Source organism: Mytilus edulis, chromosome 6 (genome assembly GCF_963676685.1).
Source record: "Mytilus edulis chromosome 6, xbMytEdul2.2, whole genome shotgun sequence".
In the NCBI taxonomy this organism is placed as follows: Eukaryota; Metazoa; Mollusca; class Bivalvia; order Mytilida; family Mytilidae; genus Mytilus; species Mytilus edulis.
Window position 1 is genome coordinate 91,258,758 of NC_092349.1, and position 20,776 is coordinate 91,279,533.

At 32.8% G+C, this 20,776-nt stretch overlaps 1 protein-coding gene across 1 annotated transcript in view; it reads left to right on the forward strand.

Annotated features, from left to right (window-relative positions):
- LOC139526867 (uncharacterized) overlaps positions 1–20,776 on the forward strand; it is a 40,118-nt gene that overhangs the window by 766 nt on the left and 18,576 nt on the right. The window contains exons 2-5 of the mRNA XM_071322005.1: positions 655–818; positions 2,278–2,342; positions 5,294–5,599; positions 15,242–15,357. Coding sequence (XP_071178106.1) covers positions 814–818; positions 2,278–2,342; positions 5,294–5,599; positions 15,242–15,357 — 492 coding nt within the window. The 5' untranslated portion in view covers positions 655–813. The remainder of the gene's footprint in view (positions 1–654; positions 819–2,277; positions 2,343–5,293; positions 5,600–15,241; positions 15,358–20,776) is intronic.

Below are 20,776 nucleotides of genomic sequence, written 5' to 3' on the forward strand. Positions count from 1 at the left end.
AGGTGACAATATAAATATCTCTGCTTTTGATAATAAAATTAGTTAGTAAGCACTTAAGAGTTTAAGAGATGTTTTAGTTGTTCCTGTTTAATAAGAAAGAAACCATAAGGAATCGATGCCATTGCTGAAATTTAGTTTATCATGCATGTTTTATTTTATTCACACATCATTCTTAATATAATGGAATTTTATGCGACTGTCATACAAGTGAGAGGTTTAGCCCTTTAAAAAAAGGTTAAATTGACATTTTTCTACATGGGAAAATGCCTGTACTAGGTCAGGAATATGAAAGTTGTTGTCCATTCGTTTGATGTGTTTTATCTTTTGACTTTGCTATTTGAATAGGGACTTTGCCTTTTTAATTGTTCTTCGGAGTTCAGTATTTTTGTGATTTTGTTATATAACTTAGGTACTATTATAAACTGTAACTTTTCTTTTTCATTATCATAACTGTATCAAGTATATAAGGCATAATGTGCTTAACATTCGTGTTGAATATCGTACGGTTGTTATGATTGCCTCCAACCACGTCATTTGATATTTGGTGGGTAGTTGTTCAATTGTCAATCATACCATATCTCCTTATTCATATATTACTATGATTTTGAAACCTATTTTAAAGTTTTTTGTTTTTTGGTGGTTTTTTTTTAACAGAAACACAGTATACAGGAACTTGATAGACATTTTACGAATATTCTGATCTCATGGTACTGATGGTTTGAATACAATCTAAACCTTGTTTTGAATACAAACATACCTGCACAAGGATCATTCTCATGCACAGTGGATAGCATTTGTAACATTTTACACATCATGAGGTAACTATAACCTGATAGTAATTTAAAGTTGAGCCGTGTTTCCTTACACTCATTCCATATTTTGTTAATTGCATACTATAATCAGAAAATATTTTTACAAACTATGTTTACCATTAGTCGCTCAAAAACAAATGTGACAGTAGCTCAAGAGCAATCGTTTAGACTTTGCTTTATTGTTTAGACTTTGCTTTATTGTGATGAATATTGAAAATCATAAAAAGAAATTGTAAATAAATTATAATTTAAAACTCCCAAAGCCCAATATTAAAATTGTCGCAATTATCGTGCACATCTTTGCAAGTTTTGACGCTCTTGTAAATAAAGGCAATAGTAGTATACCGCTGTTTGAAATTTATTAATTGCTAAGGAAAAAACATACCGGGTTACAAACTAAAACTGAGGAATACGTATCAAATATGAGAGAACCAGACACAAATTATGTCAAATTGGCCTTGTCTGTACATTTAGTTAATCTTAAAGAAGAATTGGATTTCATTATGCTTTTTGTAAAAAATGAAGAAACATTCGTAACAGTTATACCCTTAAATGCTAGTGCTATTGTTTATCGTTTGAAGTCAAACGTACATGTATTATTGCCTATGTTTGTGCTATTTAGTATCGTTTAAAACTGAACCACGATACCATCAATGTATGTTTCATAGCGCATGTAATATAATCATTATTGTCCAATCGACCATAAAACATATTTGTGTTTTTTATCTTTGCATTTTCGTCAAAACGTCTTAAAAACATTTTTTTCCAAGTAAAGGACAAATGTCAAGATTGAAAATTCGTAAAACTCTTCTCTGGGTTTTACATACTTACATTTACCATGAGAATACATTAATGAAGAAATTTCTAATCAAAGGAAGAGACCAGTAATGCGATACTTACAGAAAATCACATATCTTGGAGACATGTTAAAGCTACAACGCTATTGACAAGAGATGTTGTAATTGCTTTTAGTCCTAAATGTGTATACAACTAGGAGGTGTGATATGTTATTGGGGAATCAATTCGTCGCTGTACGGCCTTGAATAATGCATTTGAATTCGTGGTTAATCTTTACGTATGCCTTCCACGAAAATTGGTATCCAACGAATTATAATAAATCGACATTTTGTTGGTTTTGATGTAGATTTCATTCATAGTTTTGTCATGTCTGTAAATATATACTATAAGATTAATTTTTTTTTATAAAGTGCATATGTTGGCGCTCAGTAACCATTACTCGGATCATTAACCTCTATACTATACCAAACTGATGTTGCTAAGTCTATTAGCTTTCTTATGATGGATAGGATATTCATATTATATGTGAATTCAAGGGTTCGAAGTTCGATCAAATCCTTTACCTTTTCTTACGTTAGGTTAAGCCTGTTTTCGGTATGCGGGCAATTAATAATCCTTCATTATATTATATAGTGTTAGTTGACTATGACGTTTTTTTTCTTTTTAGCATATTATTTTGCACAATCAGTTGTTTATGTGTTTTGGATTTTGTCAGTGGAAGTGAGCGAACAAGTAAGTTTTGCAATAAGTATAAGTATACTTAAACGAGGACACCAAATACAATACAATAACATCAAAGGTTATAGAATCAGTTTAAAATTAACCCTTATAATAGGTTTGCAGTGCTTTAATAAAAACGCATTATCATCATGATTATATGCTTTTTATTTTCATAAGATATTGACCGTTTGGAATACAACTGTCTCAAACAGTATAATTTTATAGAAAAGTAGATGTACCTTTTTGTATATAAAGTAAAATAAAGAAAAAGTCCCAAATCAAATTGCAAAATCAAACGCTCAAATCATCAAACGTATGAATAACAACTGCCATATTTTTTACTTGTACAGGCATTTTCTTACGTTCACATTGGTGGCTTAATAAACTTCTAACTTGTATGACGGTTGTTTCCCTTTCCATTGTATTGACAGCAAATAAAACAAATATATCTTTATTTGTCTACGTCTATGTTTATGTCTACTAACGCGTTAACATCATATTACAATATAACTACTCCAAATCGTAGTTATGTTTACACGAAGCAAAATTAATATCAAATATAGATCATCGAAACTATATTATTTTTATTACTAACAGTTACACAGTCAGTAAGATATCGTATAATAATAACTTGTATATGTACGAAGCGGAATTTTTTTCGACAAACAAACAGCATTCTTAATTTAAAAAAAGATGAATACAGATAAAGTAAATAACAAAACCATAGCAAACGATCGCAGCCTAGATATATACTTTTATGAATGAGGACTACCAAAACGTATATTATGTTTAGGTAAAGATTACGGATATGACAAGTATGACTTTAATAGAACATGTGTATTGATCAGATAAACTGGATAAAGGTGGTATCTTATTAACAGGTTAATCGACCCAAAGAAAAATTAACCACAATTAAATCAAGCATTTGATAGTCTATCAAATAAAATAATAAATGATCAACACAATATAAATTGTTTAAAGTAGAGTCTAAAAGTTACATGTACACATTTTGCTAATTGAATAACAGTGGATTCATTAGTTAAAAATTCGTTGGAGAGCAATGTTCGTTGATTACATAGAAACGAGAGGACACGAAATCACATGTTCAATAAATTTTCCATAGGAATGATTTAAGTCTTTCCCAAAACCACGAAATCAAATATCCACGAATATTTTTTGTTGTTTTCCAAACCACGAAAATTGATACCCACGAAAATAGATGAATCTACAGTATAAACAAATGAAATAAGTATCAACAATAAAAGAACAACGAATATGTATTATATGAACAAATTTCACATATATCGTAAAAATATGATTTCTATGTAAAATGTAAATTCACAAAAATACTTAACTCCGAGGAAGATTCAAGATAGAAAGTCTCTACAGCTCAAACACATCGAACGAGTAGATATCAACTATCCTATTCCTGACTTGGTACATACATTTTCGCATGTAGAAAATGGTGGATTGAACCTGGTATTATATAGATAGCTAAACCTTTCACTTGTATGACAGTCGTATAAAATTTCATTATGTATGGAACGATGCGTGAACAAAACAAACAGACATAATAGATGAAAATGTCAAAATAAGGGGTACATCAGTCAACCTTTTGTGATTACCTTAACGATCTTATCTATCTGTATTAAATCCACCCATAATGAATGGAAAAATTGTCGGTACTGGGACCTAATCCTTACCTTGACCAACCCATTTTTAGGTTAACATTAAGTCTGACGTAGAATCTCGCGTATGGCGTACATCAGTTGATAAGCATGTAAACGTCACACAGGTAGAAATAAAATAATCATTGCTTTCAAATTATGAACAGAGTATTGTCTGTTGTTATTTTATGCATAGCCTCTGCAGAATTTACATGTGTTGTCCGCCTTGCCTCTTGTCTATATGATAATGGTGAATTTCTTTTTAAATGGAACCAAAGAAACACAAAAAGGCTTATACACAAACCATTAGCAAAAAAGAAATACAAAAATGTAACTTATGATCAAGCACATACATGACTTCTGTATAAGATTTAACATTCCACTTTCCTTAGAACGCAAATTAAAACTGTAATCTAAAATGTAAATCACCTGTACATGAAAATGTATTGTTATGCTGTGTTAATATTTGTATTCTGTTCTTCAATTTTTCTTTATGTGCTTTATCCATGTTTCTTTTTCTTTCTTTGACGTGTTAAGTATTTCTATATTTGGGAGATAACTGTATTGTAATTTAAGCTCCAACGGCTTCAATTGGTGATCTTAAGTTAACAAATAAAGTTTACTTGGCGACACGCTAACGGAACCAGTAAACGGATATTCGCTACCATCAAGTTACAAATTAATGCAGTCGGAACTTACAATTCAATATTTGTATCTCCAATCTAATGAAACTGACAGAAAACAACGTCAAAACATCGTATGCAATCTGCCATACGTCTTTGTGCTTGTACGTACGCTTGTATAGCATCAATTGTCAATTTCTGCCATAAATAAGTGACGTTATCCAATGAAAATGAACGTTACAAACGATGTTGCATTATAATACGCAATGTTCACTGTATTACCTCTTTTAGACATTTTTAACAGTTATATCTGTTTGTGTTGTTCACACATTGTTGTCAATACAATGGCAATCCATGCTCAAATTTATTGATACAAGCCAGCTTTATCTCTCATTTTCTACACCATGAAATGCATGTTCCAAGTAAGGAATAAGACAGTTGTTTTCAGTTTGTTTGATTTGTTCGAGTATTTGATTTTGCCATTTTATAAGAATTCTATTTTGATTTTGGTATTGTTGGTTTACCTTCAAAACATATGTTGCTTCCAATATGTAAGAAAACTTGGTATCAAAACAGAAGAAAATGCGCTGGATGCTTATTCCCCGATACCGGTTTGTGTTGTGAATCGTTTGAAATTCAAATCATACACCATATTTGTATATTCATTTTGAAGTTGAGTGGAAATTGGAGACACCCGTATTTTTAAGAGGAAATGCTTCCATTGTATGCACGATTCCAGATGTGAATAACAAACCAGGACACATGGCATGGACAAAAGATGGGAAACTTATTGGTTTGAATACAGCTTCAAGTAATGCCACAAAATATGAATTATTTACAAAATACATCATGAATTCAATGATGTACACACTTAACATAATAGATATCGCCTTGGAAGACTTAAACTTAGTCTACAAGTGTGAATCGGGATTCTCATCAGCGGCAGGATTTCTTCCCCTAAATGTGGACACATTTGTAGGTAAGTGCACAATCGTTTGAACAACTACAACTGTCAAATCCCACTATAGTATATCAAACTGTGTTTTCAACTAAGAACCCCCAAAAAATCAGTTCCAGGTTTATTTTATTCTGAGAGAACATCTTACAGCGACAATTGTTTATCGATAGTATAATCTCGTTTAGAAGAAACTGAGTTTATATTGGTTGGCAATAACAGGTCGCCACATTAGAATACATAATAGCAGTTAAGGATTCGTCATTCTTGATGATTTGGAAAATGAAACTGTCCTTCTAGAGAGGCATACGTAGAAACAATTATGAAATCATTTGTTCATACTATCAGCTCTCTTTAGATAAACAATTGGTATCTTCAACATAAAAAAGGAAATTCTGTGTTGCTGTCAATTAGATAGAAATATCATTCCGTGTTAATCGTTTACAAAAAAGTGTTTCAATGATTCGTAAATACCTTATACAAAACTATTTTTATAAAACAATTACAATAATACATTGATAGTTTTGAACTAACCGCTGCATCTGTCAATGATTAATGAAAATCAAGCTATTAAACCGAATGATTTAAATATATACATCTCACGAAATTTGTTTACATGCCAACGTATCAAAATTGCGGTTATTATCCAACGCAATCATTAGATGTTTACGTAGTCGTCCAAGTCTAGCATTCTGCTAACTTTCGGTAGAGCATATTCTCTTGATTTGCAATGCCTGGCTGAATGGACTACAACGTAAGCAATGTTTAGAATGGCAACTTTTAGGAGAAAGGAGTTGATGTTTGCCCGTGTTTTATTGTATGAAGGTCGTTATAATGGTTCCGTTCTAGATGTAACTCGTAGTTTAAATGTATCAAGGAAGTTTATTTCTCCGTAGATGATTCATAAGTAAATTTAATTGAATAGTGGAAAAAGGGGAAAGAGTTACAGTGTTCTAGAAATTCAGTAAGAAGCATCCGATTTCACCTTGAGAGATGCACACACCTAATGAAGCTAACTTGTTTAGCGAAATATTGCATATTTCTATTTAAAATCTTATAGAACTTTTTAATGTATTAACTAGAGTGTTTAAGTTATATTCTTAGACTTTTTTAATTCTAATTCAGAAACTGAATCAGTTTTTTTTCACAAGTCTAAATAGATTTTGAACTTTGATTGTTGCTAGTTTTAGCATCAGTTCGAATCCCGGCGAGGGAAGAACAAAAAATTAGCTTTCTACAGAAAAAAATTACATCGTTCAGTATTGTTTTCTTTTGTATTTTAAATGACGTAATCGTTATTATACCATCATAACTGTCGTTACCGTTAAAGCTTTAGAATTGTGCTAGGTTATATCGCACATTCTAATTTTCATTTAAAGCATATATTAAAACTCTCTGTTGTAATTAGCCGTATAGCCTATGTCATGTTCAACAAATTTTTTTTAGAATGATTCAAGCGTCTTAGCTGTTGTTTGTTTTATTTTTATTGTATAACTTTCACAGATTGTTATAATTTAATCTAAGAAGACTAAAAGATCAGAATCTTACTGAGGAAGGATATCTGTTATCCGAAATATTTATTAATAATTACAATTAACGTTACCTTCTTTTGTTTTTTGTTGTAATTGTGTACACTTTTAGGTGTTTATATAATTTATTTATTGTGTACATGTATCGTTACTCGTAACGATCCAGCGCCCTCGTGGGGAAAAATCGTTGACTATTATTCAGACGTTTTATATATATTTTTATTCTTAGTCTGCAGTCTCGAGTGATTTATTCCGCGATCTGATTTTTCTTACAGCCTTACCATCAGGCAAACTATGTCTATTTTCATAAAGCTTAGAGCTTTGAGTACTAAAATAGTTAAAACCGAACATCATGTATCAAATTTAAAAACTTATTTGTCCAAGGGTAATGTTCAGATGGGGCTAATTTTGAAAGATTCACACCTTACCACCGGTGCAAAATCTATCAGATGTATGGATAGATGGATTAGTATTCTCCACAGTAGTTCCGTGAAATTGATGGATCCATTACTCGCTGAAGCTTTTCATAAACATTTAAGGTAGCAATACACAGTTACCAAATGAAGCTGAAATTTGGTCTTTAAGTTCAAGAACATGTGCATGCATTTTGAAATGAATATAGACAATGCTACAAGAATATGAATACAGATTTGGAATCCTATGTCTCAGCAGATTTCAAATCTGTAAACAAACACTTAAAACAAAATTGTACAAGTTCAGTATCCATGGAAACATTTGGTGTTTGTTTTCTATTTTGTTCTTCAAAATTGCTGTTGGACACCCCATACAGGCTTAAAAATATCTATTTTATAAAATTTCAATAAATATCAGACATACCTTGTTTCAACACTGAATGATAGCCCTCTCAAAAAATCCGGAATTAATTGGGGGTCTTTCTTCTCCTTTTGTTCGCAAATTACCTTTCAAAAGATCGAGGCACATTTTTACCTTTGAAGAAACAGTCAACAAATGCTGATATAGTTTTAGAGTCATTGGTGGACTGGATAAGAATTTAGACCCGAAAATTACATTTCTACTGAGCAAACCAGGGTTCAATCTCTTCTCTGGAATCATACCTTTCAATTAAAACCACTCTCACAGCATCAAATTTAATTTTACCTCATTTTCAGGTACTTATAACTTGTCTTTCTCTTTTATCTTAAAAAATCAGAGGGGCCAAAATGCGAAACTAACACTTCTAACTGTGTATTGTTACCTAAATTTACAACGTAGTTATAACCACAAACAAATCATGCCAAGAAATTTCCGGTCCTGGATTGCTCACCATTAACGAGCGCCTTCATCATCTAAAAACAAATGAAAAAACTTCAACGAGACGGCGTACTTTTAAACACTGTTGTAAGACAGCAGAAAACCTCAACTCTAAATCATCATAACCGGTAAAAAATCCCGGAATCGCCGATTCAAAGAAGAAAAAAAAAGTTGCATGAACTCTACAAACAATTTGACTTCTGTTGCTTTGTTGAAGACCGGGACTAAGATACTGTCAAACGGCCTTAACTTTTGTCCCACGCCGGAGAAAATAGATTCTTTACTTTTGGAAGATGACCAAGACAAGTTTGCAAGATCCCTCAGAATCAAGGGATTTATGTTTTCAAGGACACCACAAAATTTACCACTGATAGTGTTAAAAAGCGATCTCGACTTGGATGATGACCAAGAAGTTGTCGATATTCCCAGATTCAGGAAAAAAAGTTCATGGATTCCTAAACCCAGTAAATGTGCAACTTTGAGACATATTATTCACAAAATTAAATTCGACGTAACACATATGTCCACTGCCACTTCCAAAACATTCAGCAATTTATCGTCTGAAGAGTATGAAGCTGTTCGGAAACCGAAGAACAGAGACGACATTATAATAAAACCAGCTGATAAAGGTAGCGCTGTTGTCGTCATTGACAAATGTGACGTCATTCAAGAGGTAGAACGTCAACTCTCTGATGAGAAATTTTATAAGAAATCAACCTCTGACCCCAATTCTCAATTCAACAAAGAGATCACCACAAACCGGAAAAACATTTGTGAACGGGGCCATATTGATAAAGACACATATATCTAAAACCTGAAAAATCAAAGCCCGGGCGTTTCTATCTTCTGCCCAAAATACTTAAAATCAATTATCCAGGTAGACCAATTGTTTCTGCCAATGACCTCTCTACAGAGAAAATATCAGAATTAATTGACTTTCATTTAAGACCACATTTACCATCCTATATACAAAACACAACACACTATCTTAAGAAAATGGAAGCTCGAACCCCTCTTCCACCTAAAACGATCATTGTCTTGCTTGGTGTTAACTCCCTCTATACTAACATCCCCCATGATGATGGTAATGAAGCCTGTAGGGAAGTCTGGAACTCTCGGAACACCTTACATTCACCAACTAAATGTCTCATCCAGCTTCTAACTATGGTTTTAAAATGCAATTACTTCACATTCAATGGTAAACACTTTCTCCAATTAATGGAACAGCAATGGGAACGAAGATAGCCACGTCTTATGCCAATATTATTATGCGGAAATTAAGACAGAGAATTCTCAAATCTACCCTTGGTTCTCTTGTTTTCGATTTATCGAAGATATTGACATGCAGTGGGACAATACTGAACACGAACTTATATACTTCACATATGAAATCTCTGATTATAAGATCACATTTCTCGACACTACAACGCCAGTTAGGAATAAAAACATATTAACAAAGCTGTATTGCAAGCGCACAAACAAACATTATATCTATCTACTTTGAGTTGTCATCATGGTCATCATGCACCAATGGCATTCCCTAAAGCCAGGCCATACGCATAAAAAGCATTTGCTCCACCAACGATATTGCAAAAAAAACGACTACAAGAAATTCGGGGTATCTTAAAACATCGAGGCTACAAAAGAAAAAAGAAAAATCACAAAAATACTGAACTTAGAGGAAAATCAATTCGGAAAGTCCATAATCACATGGCAAAAGCAAATGATAAAGGTTTTGCACATGCGTAAAACTTCAGCCGAGATTAGCTTTTACAATATACAGACAAAAAAGGTCAACAAGAGGGTGCCTTTTGTGTTGACTTACCATCCAATATTTCACAACATACAAATGTATCTCACCTAATCCGCGAACATTGGAAAAAGATCGAAAAACGTCCTAAACTATCCAATATCTTTCCCGAGTCACCTGTAATGGCATGGCTTTCCGTAGGTACAAACGCTTTAAAGACTTGCTGGTGAGAGCTGATTTATGCTCTCAAGCAGGCTCTTTATTCGTGGGCTCTTGCAAAGGTTGCGGAAACAAACGATGTCTGACTTGCAAATAAATACTGGATACCCAGACTTTTAACAGTCACTCCACTGGTACAGAATACACCATATTTTGCAATGTTAATTGCAAGACTTCAAATGTTGTGTATCTCCTACAGTGCAACTGCAGTAAACAGTATGTTGGAGGGTCAGAACAGCCGTTTCACAAACGAATAGACGGTCATCTTAGATACTACCAATGAAAGCCAGAACTCCCTCTCCGTCGACTTTTGAGATCCCCTGGCCACAGTAAGGCATATCGCAATCGACTTATCATTACACTCATTGACCACAACTATGCTTGGTCTGAGGAGGATAGACTCACTCAGGAAAGGTTTTTGATACGCACATTAACAACTTTGGCACAAAATGGGATTAATAAAAAAAGATGTAGTTCGACTCCGTGTAGTGCTTAACATTTAGGTTATATTATTTATTATTACAGCCTCTGTTTCTGTTTCTGTTTCTTAATCTTACTCATCTATAAAACAAATTTGTTGAATATACCAATTTAAATTGCTTACTCTTTTAGGGATGTAAAAGTACCAAGCCACATTCAACTATTTAACCTTAGTCAAAACTTATTATAACATTTTAACAGCCGTTTGTTTGCGATGTTTAAATACACACTCTGTTGCAACTACTCTACTCTGTCAATTTGAAATATTCATAAATTTAGATCGTTCAGTATTGTTAATTTGGTAATGTTATTGCATCTAAACTGATGTTCGGTTTGACTTTTTATTGTATAAATTTCAATATTGTTTTAGTTTAATCTAAGAAGTCTAAAAGATGATTTATTTAACATCCGAATCTTACTGAGGAAGGATATCTCTGTTATCCCAAATATTTATTAATTTTATAGTTACCTTTTGTTTTTGGTGTTATTGTGTACACTTTGTTGAGTCGTTTATATAATTTATCTATTGTGTATATGTATGTTTACTCGTAACGATCCATAGCCCTCGTGGGGAAAACCGTTGACTATTATTCGCAAAATATCTGGCCCACAAGTTTATTGTTTTCTGTTTAGTATTAAATTTATATAAAGATCATTTTTTTTAAATCTCGTGATCAATTTTATTTGGCAATCGACAGTAGCAGTCAGCAGGGTTAAAGAACATCAGTTGTTCAACCTGTTAGTCGAATGCGTTTTGTTTAAATATACTTTTTCACTTTTTTGGTCTTTTAGAAAATGTTGTTTGTGCTGTATTTAGACTCTTCTTCAACGATTTTTTTTACATGCACACGTTTAAAATTTGCGGTTTTTATCCAACGCAATCATAGGTTTGAACGTAATTTTCAATTTAGACTTGTTTATATTTTTTCGTTTGGGCTTGTATCATATTTCCCTCCGCTTTATATGATCCGTTCATCCTATATTGACTCTTAAAATTCAAGAGTCTATCTTAAATTGATGGTAAATTATATGGCCTTCAAAATACCGTTTCGATTCCTAACATCACTGAAGAGACATATATTGTCGAAATCTAGATCTGGTGTACAAAAAAATATATTGACACCTTACGTTTGTGGCATAATATCTGGCCCACAAGTTTATTGTTTTCTGTTTAGTATTAAATTTATATAAAGATCCATTTTGTTACATCTCGTGATCAATTTTATTTGGCAATCGCCAATGCCAGTCAGCAGAACATCAGTTGTTCAATCTGTTAGTCAAATGCGTTTTGTTTAAATATACTTTTTCACTTTGTTGGTGTTTTGGAAAATGTTGTTTGTGCTGTATTTAGACTCTTCTACAACGAAATTTGTTTTACATGCACACGTATAAAAATTGCGGTTTTTATCCAACGCAATCATAGGTTTGAACGTAGTTTTCAATTTAGACTTGTATGTATATATATATATATATATACAACTCGTCTAAACATCAACCCAACAATGTTAGATCTGTAAATTTGCTTTTGCAAATTTTTATATATATATAGATACAAATTCTAAATTGAAAACTACGTTCAAATATATGATTGCATTGGATAAAAAAAAACGCAATTTATATATTGTTGTCTCTTAATTGTGAAGAATGAATATATAGCAGGTTCTTAATAGGGATCATCCTGTTGTTTAGGTATATTAACAGTTCAAAACATAAAAAATTCTTTTAATGAGTTACAACTGCCTCGAAGCACATTTTTTTAGATTGAAAGTCTACATTTGGATTGCGAAATGTATTGACATGTAACTTCTCTTAATACGCATTCAAATGTTGCACCTAGAATTCTTCTCTTTATCAATATCTATTACGTTCTGAAACGGACAAGAAGCCAGAAAAAGCCCGGTGTTCACGATTGATTCCGAATAAATGGAAGACGTTTACTGTAGTTCGGTGTTCATAAATCGATTCAGCGACAACAATGCTTGCTAACAAACAAGCACCGAGGGAATGACATCATCTATAGGAGAAAAATAAAGGAACAATAAAAACACTGAACTGGCACAACACAAAATACTAATGAAACTACTTACTTTAAATGAAAAAGAAGACTACTATCAAAATAAACTAACAGAACTATCCATGGAATTTGTTTTTGTCCCGGCTGATAAAGCTGCTAATAATATCATTATTGTTTGACGTAAATTTTATATAGAGGTTCTGCAAAAGGAAATCACGAATTCACCAACATTTCAACTGACTTAATTTTCAGAAAACGACATCTGTAACAAACACAAATGTTTAGCTACTTCTTTACAAGCAGAACCAAATACAATGAAAGTCCAAACTATGTACTGGCTTCCGAAGCTACACAAAAACCTTACAACTATAGATTTATTTCATTTTCAAGCCATTGTTCCACTACTTAATTGTCTGTTTTACTTACTAGTACACTTGGTACAATAAAAAGCCTAATAATAAATTGTTGAAATAAGGCCTTTGAAAGTAGTGGAATTAATTACTTTTGGAGTGTCAAAAACTCGTTGGAAGTACTTGATAAATTGCATGCATATATTGGTGATTTTGAATCCGTTCAAAGTTTTGATTTTTCTACCCTAAATACCACTTTGCCTCATATTCTTATTAAGAAAAAAATCACATCCCTAATTAACTGGGCTTTTAAAAAGTCAGAATGCGAGTACATATGTTTAAACTCTTTTATGTAATTTTTTAGTAGCAATAAACAAAAGAACTATGTCAATTAAACATGCTTTGATACTATTTATGTGCTTGAATTTTTACTTGATAACATGTTTGTTCGCTTTGGAGATTTCGTATATCATCAAGTTATTGGAATTCCAATGGGGACTAACTGTGCACCACTTATTGCGGACCTGTTTTTGTATTGTGATGAGTAACAATTTATGACTAAAATTAGGAAAGACCCATCAAAACAACATTTGATACAAAAATTTAACAATACTTTTAGATATTTGGATGATATATTGGCTCTCAATTATGACGACTTCAGTATGTTTACTAAAGAAATTTATCCTGTTGAACTTACTTTAAATAAAGCTAATACTAACAAGGACCACTACCCTATGCTCGATCTTGATATCTATATCATTAACGGGAAGCTTAATACAAAAATTTATGATAAAAGAGATGATTTTTCATTTCCTATTGTTAATTATCCATTTTTAGATGGTGACGTTCCCTTGTCACCATCTTATGGTGTTTATATATCTCAACTTGTACGATTCGCTCGTGTATGTAACAACGTATTATCTTTTAGCGAGAGACATTTATGTATAACTGAAAAATTATTACACCAGGGTTTTCGATATCACAAACTGGTCAAAACATTTACTAAATTTTATCACCGGTATAAGGAAATAATTCGTAAATATAACTCAACATGCAGACATCTTATACGTTCAGGTATTTCACAGTCAATTTTTTATGGAAATATTCATTATAAAGCAAAAACATGTCAGTATTCTCCTCAGGAACTAACAAAACCCTTAAATAGACTTATTAAAAAGGGACATAGTTACGATACAGTTGTCAGGTCATTAAAGATTGCATATTTTGGCTTTAATATTGATTAACTTATAGGGTCTTTGCATCGGAACTAAACACATTTATTTCTAAAAAACAGTTGTTGGCATGACACGGGTTATGTTCTTCTCATATATTTTATGATAGTATGATACTAATCCCCTAACGGGAGGGATTGTGCCTGATATTTATATGATGAAGACATAATCTTTCAATCAGTTTAATTGAGGTCTGGAGCTGGCATGTCAGTTAACTGCTAGTAGTCTGTTGTTACATGTATTTATGTATTATTGTCATTTTATTTCTTTTCTTTTGTTACATCTTTTGACATCGGACTCGGACTTCTCTTGAACTGAATTTTAATGTGCGTATTGTTATGCGTTTACTTTTCTACTTTGGCTAGAGGTAAATATCTCATAAACATGTTTAACCCCGCCGCAATTTTGCGCCTGTCCCAAGTCAGGAGCCTATGGCCTTTGTTAGTCTTGTCTGATTTTTAATTTTAGTTTCTTGTGTATAATTCGGTGTTTAGTATAACGTCCATTATCACTGTACTAGTATGCATATTTTTTAGGGGCCAGCTGAAGGACACCTACGGGTGTGGGAATTCTCGCTACATTGAAGACCCATTGGTGGCCTTCGGCTGTTGTCTGCTCTATGGTCGGGTGGTTGTCGCTTTGACACATTCACCATTTCCTTTTTCAATTTTACTAAATTCCCTGGAATTTTCGTTTAATGCAAATTTTACGTTGCACGATAAACTAAATTTTCGACAGTTATACTATTGATGAACGTTCACAAAGCTTCAACTGAAATACCGCTATCTCCTAATTTCTATCTCAACATTCTATTTTACAGCACTACCGGAAAAAAAAGATATATCAAGAAAATTTACTTCAAAAGACGGGTTTCTTCATTATGTTTTAGAGGTATCCTCCGTGTATCCGCTCCCAAAATGTGATGCTGCATTTAAGGTAAATTTTAAAATTAATATGCTTTATCTTCAGATGGCTATATCATTTATTTATTTAAAAGTATTTGATAGTTTCTTAATAAACCAAGCGTTAAAACACTAGGGAATGGTAACATAAAATACTAAAGCAGGTTGCATAAAGAATTATTAATGTAACTTTTAATATAATTCCACGCAAATGTTTAGTTTAGCACCACAAAATAGATCCCTCATTACATGTCTCACGATTGCATTTTTGTCCGGTGAATGAAATGCAATGTAAAGATATAAAACGGTTTTCAATCAATCTTTAAATTATTATTACATTGTAGCATACAACGAATACACTACCAACACAATAATTATCTTTCGACTATCTAGCCGTAGTTTTTGGTAACTCAGCATTTTGAAATAAGACATAGTTTCAACATATGATTCTGAAAACATATCTTTCGTAAAAGACGGAAGCATTTGCAAGGAAACAGCTTTAAAATTAGAATCTATAAATTAATTGGAGTTAATATTGGGCAGTTATGTATGGAACGCCACAGCTGTCTTATGTGGAACTCTGATATTACTTTATGTTGTTTTATTATTACTTAATAATAGTTTGTCTTTATTGGATATGGTTTTGACATTACGTAATGATGTTTTAATAGAGAATTCTCCATATCTGACTTTACTAACGTCGTACATAAAGTATACGTAAGATATCACAATTGAGACTATATTAGAGATTGAATTGTCTCCATTTTTCTAAAAAAAAACCATATCAAAATGCATTCAGCTATAATTTCGCCATTATCTTCATACTTTTCTTAATCTAATTAAGATATTTGATTTAAGACAACATTGTTGTATATAGGGGAAAACGTTTATTTTCAGTTAGGGAATCATGAATACATTGGACAATTAAAACAATCGTGATACTGTACGTGTAAGTCTTTTTGTTTAAATAAGAAACAAACCAATCAAAAACCAGATACAGCCCAATGCCAATAATGGACTGTTTTATGCTTGATATGGTCTGGTGTGGTCTTTTACGAATGTTTTCGTCTTTCATTTTTTTTTCATATTTCGTCATCCCGGGCATAAATATCTCAGATCGTTAATCTATGTCTTCGCTTAGACTATTTCTTACGAGTTATTTAGTGTGAATTGTTGCAACTGTATTTTTAAATTGATTTTTACCGACTGCTGTTGCATCACTTTCTTAACTTAGGAGATCATTTTGAGTCAGTAAACATGTTTGTCCACCGCCATAATTTATGCTCGGTCATATGCTACTCAGTGCTTGACTTTGTTGCTGTTTATAATATTTGTGTTTGGTTCGCACATGTTTGCTTTCTCGTTTTAATTCCCTTGCCTTTCCCTTTCCAAAATAGAGATTTCGTTAGTGCACAATTATTCGATCTTTAAGCGTACATGCACGTCTCACACTTGAAAAGGCAGTTTCGATATTTAGTATTTATAGTGATTCTGGTAAATTAAAATTATTGACCATCAAATCTCAAGAAAAATAATCGTAATTAATGGAAGCAAAGAAAGGTATAAAGAGCTGATATCCAGTTAGGATTCAATAACTGGAGACACTGCTATATACATCTGTTATACTTTGTTTAAAATGCCAAGGGTTAATAATTTTAAGTCAAAGCATGTTATCATAATTGAAATGAAAAATCTCAAAATACAAATATCATCTCACTTTGTTGACCGTCCATCCACGATTTTCACACCAACATAGGTTGTATCTCTAATTTAAAGTTGTGTTTGACGTATAGTTATCATAACTAGTATTTTGAAGGGTTTTTTCTCCGGGAAAAAAACCTAGATAATACCTTATAGTCAAGTCAGAATCAACATATGTGTGAAATTATAAAAAATCAAAAGATAAATATTTATGGTTGATACAAAATTTCACACCAACATATAAATGTGTCGTGTATCTTGTATCAAGATAGTTCTTGTTTGTTTATTGTCGTCAGTACATAATTAAGACAATCTGAAATTGAGCCCTGGGTCTGAACTAAAGCAAAAAAATGAAGGCCATACGGTTACCAATAGTTGCTGGAAATCAACATTATTCCCCCTTATAGTTAGCTATCTGATTGTTAATACTGTTAGATATCGACGATTCATCTTTTGTGGTTAAACAAAGGATTTTTTAAAAAGTTGAAATTTTTTTGGCTTCATATATTTACTTCATCAAATTGTCTGTACGAAATAAAATGCCCCTCCGCTGCAAGTATTTAAAAACATAAAAAGATGGTTAGTTCCTTCTATGATGTTAACATTAGAAAGAAAATTGACGGAACATCCGAGTTGCTATTTCCTTGCCATATTCTACCAAACATCTCTTTAAACGAGTATCCACAGTAAGGTTGAACACATAAATAACGAAGTTTATTTTTTGGGAAGACCTTCTAGCAAATACGTTTACGAAATATCGAATGAAACAAGTGTGTACAGAGACTAGCGTGGACAGTATCCAGCGAATAAGAGAATTACACGGTCAAACTCATAAGAACCAAACAAATTCGAACTTGATCTGGATTTTATCATGCACATTTGCCAGTCAGACAATACCACCAGATAGACCACCAGAAAGACAGATATACAAACAGATCAGACCACCAGAAAGACAGATATACAGACAGATAAGACCACCAGACCGACAAGACCATCAGACAGACAGACCGACAGGCAAGACCCCCAGACAGTCACACAAACAAGACCACAAGACAGACACACAAAAAAGACCTCCAGACAGACACGCAAACAAGACTACCAAACAGACACAGACAGACAAGACAATCAGACAGACAGCAAGCCAGACAAGACAACCAGACAGACTAGACCACAAGATAGACAGAAAAGACCACCATACAGACAGAAAAGATCACCCTACAGACAGACAGACAGACAAGACCACCAGACAGACAGACATACATACCAGATAAACAGACAGACAGACAAGAACACCAGACAGACAGACAGACAGAAATACAAGACAACCAGACAGACAGACAGACAAGACAACCAGACTAGACCACCAATCAGACAGACAGTAAACCACTAGACAGATATACAGACAAGACCACCAGACAGACAAAACAAATAAAACCACCAGACAGACAAAACAAACAAGACCATTTAGACAGACAGACACACAGGACCACCAGACAGACAGACAAACAAATATACAGCTCCACTTCACAGGTCAGGGACTTATATATCTAGTTAACACTAGATGATTAACGATCTATATCAATCAACAACATGTTTTTTTAGCTAATTAGGCACAAGTTCCACACAAATCAATTTAGTTTAATTACCAATTAAACTTAACCAATTGAAAGTGAAATTAAATCAGCATATCTTTGCGTCTTGGCTTTAAAAGCCATATATAAATATGTAACATAACGTTGCTATGAAATAAAGAGAAAAGCAAATATATTTGCGGGTTCCTGCAAGGTACATGAAATACTGTTGAGACCGAATATCTACAGATAAGTCTTTACCCCGCCAAATTACGTACATATGTGCCTTTCCCAAGTCTAGAGCCTGTAATTCAGTGATTGTCGTTTGGTGCCGTGTAACATTTTTTTTACGTTCATTATTTTTTTGTGCATTAATTAGGACGTTAGTTTTTTCGTTTGAATTGTAAAACGTTTTACATTTGTAATTTCGGGGCCTTTTATAGCTGACTTTACAGTATGGGCTTTGCTCATTGATGAAGGCTCTACTGTGACCATTTTTATTAATGTCTGTGTCATTTGGTCTCCTGTGAAGAGTTGTCTCATCGGGATCACACCACATCTTTTTTTATATTATTTTATTTTAAACGAGAAACATTTATCAAACATACCAAAAAACGACAAGCACTGTTCCTGACTTAAATTCCTAACTTAGGACAGGTGCATATAATATATGCAGCGGGTTTGAACGTTTTAACAGGCGCCAACCTTCACCCTAAAACTGATACAGCAGTATAACATTACAACTGAAAAGACGCACTATAAAATATTAATTAAAAATGGCTTTACTCTTAGACTATAAAAAAAATGAATGTAATATGAAATCGTGTACCAGTGTTTGACTGAAATTTCTGCAAATTTACTTTGCATATGTTATAATAGCTCTTGCACTTTCTGCATGAAAGAGAATAAACTTTCAGAAAACGAAAAAACATAATAATTTTGCAACCATCAGCTACATTTTCTTTTCTCTGTTTTGACTCCTTATTATTATAAAATCTTGATTTATTGCCTTGCAAAAACTTCTAAGCTTGTTCGATTTCCTGTAGTATGTGCTGCAACGCATTTAAAAAGATTGGAATTGATGACAGGGGACTCTACAAAGATCCTTTAGTAATCTAAATAAATGTTCATCGGTTGACAAATAACATTGCACATTAACGTAACAACTGTAACCAGATGCTCCGCAGGGCGCAACTTTATACGACCGCAGAGTTCAAACCCTGAACATTGGGGCAAGTATGGACACAAAATTCAAGCTTAATACAGCTCTGAATTTGGATTGTGATTAAATAGTTGACACAACATAGGTTTCTGACACATAATGAATGTGGTCTAAGAACTTAAACTTAAAAACTTTAAATTTTAAACTGGACATTACTTATTATGGTCCAATATCCAAAATCAAAATACATGGTTAGATTCAGCATATCAAAGAACCCCAAGAATTCAATTTTTGATGAAATCAAATAAAGATCAATTTTGGATCCTTTAGACCTCAATGGAAATTTGATAACCGGGCCCAAACATCAAAAATCTAAATACATGGTTAGATTAAGCATTTATCAAAGAACCCCATATATACAATTTTTGTTGAAATCAAACAAAGTTTAATTTTGGACCTCAATTTGGACCAGCTTGAAAACTGTGCCCATAGTAAAAAATCTAAGTACATGTTTAGATTCTGCATATCAAAGAACCCCAAGGGTTTAATCTTTGTTAAAATCAAACTTAGATTAATTTTGAACCCTTTGGACCTTAATGTAGACCAATTTGAAAACGGAACCAAAAATTAAGAATCTACATACACAGTTAGATTCGGCATATCAAAGAACCCCAATTATTCAATTTTTGATGAAATCAAACAAAGTTAAATTTTGACCCTTTGGCTCCCTTATTCCTAAACTGTTGGGACCAAAACTCCCAAAATCAATCCAAACCTTCCTTTTATGGTCATAAACCTTGTGTATAAATTTCATAGATTTCTATTCACTTATACTAAAGTATTGGTGCGAAAACCAAGACAAATGCCTATTTGGGCCACTTTTTGTCCACTATTTCCTAAACTGTTGGGCCCTCAACTTCCAAAATCAATCCCAACCTTCCTTTTGTGGCCATAAACCTTGTGTTTAAATTTCATTGATTTCTATTTACTTATACTAGAATTATAGTGCAAAAACCAAG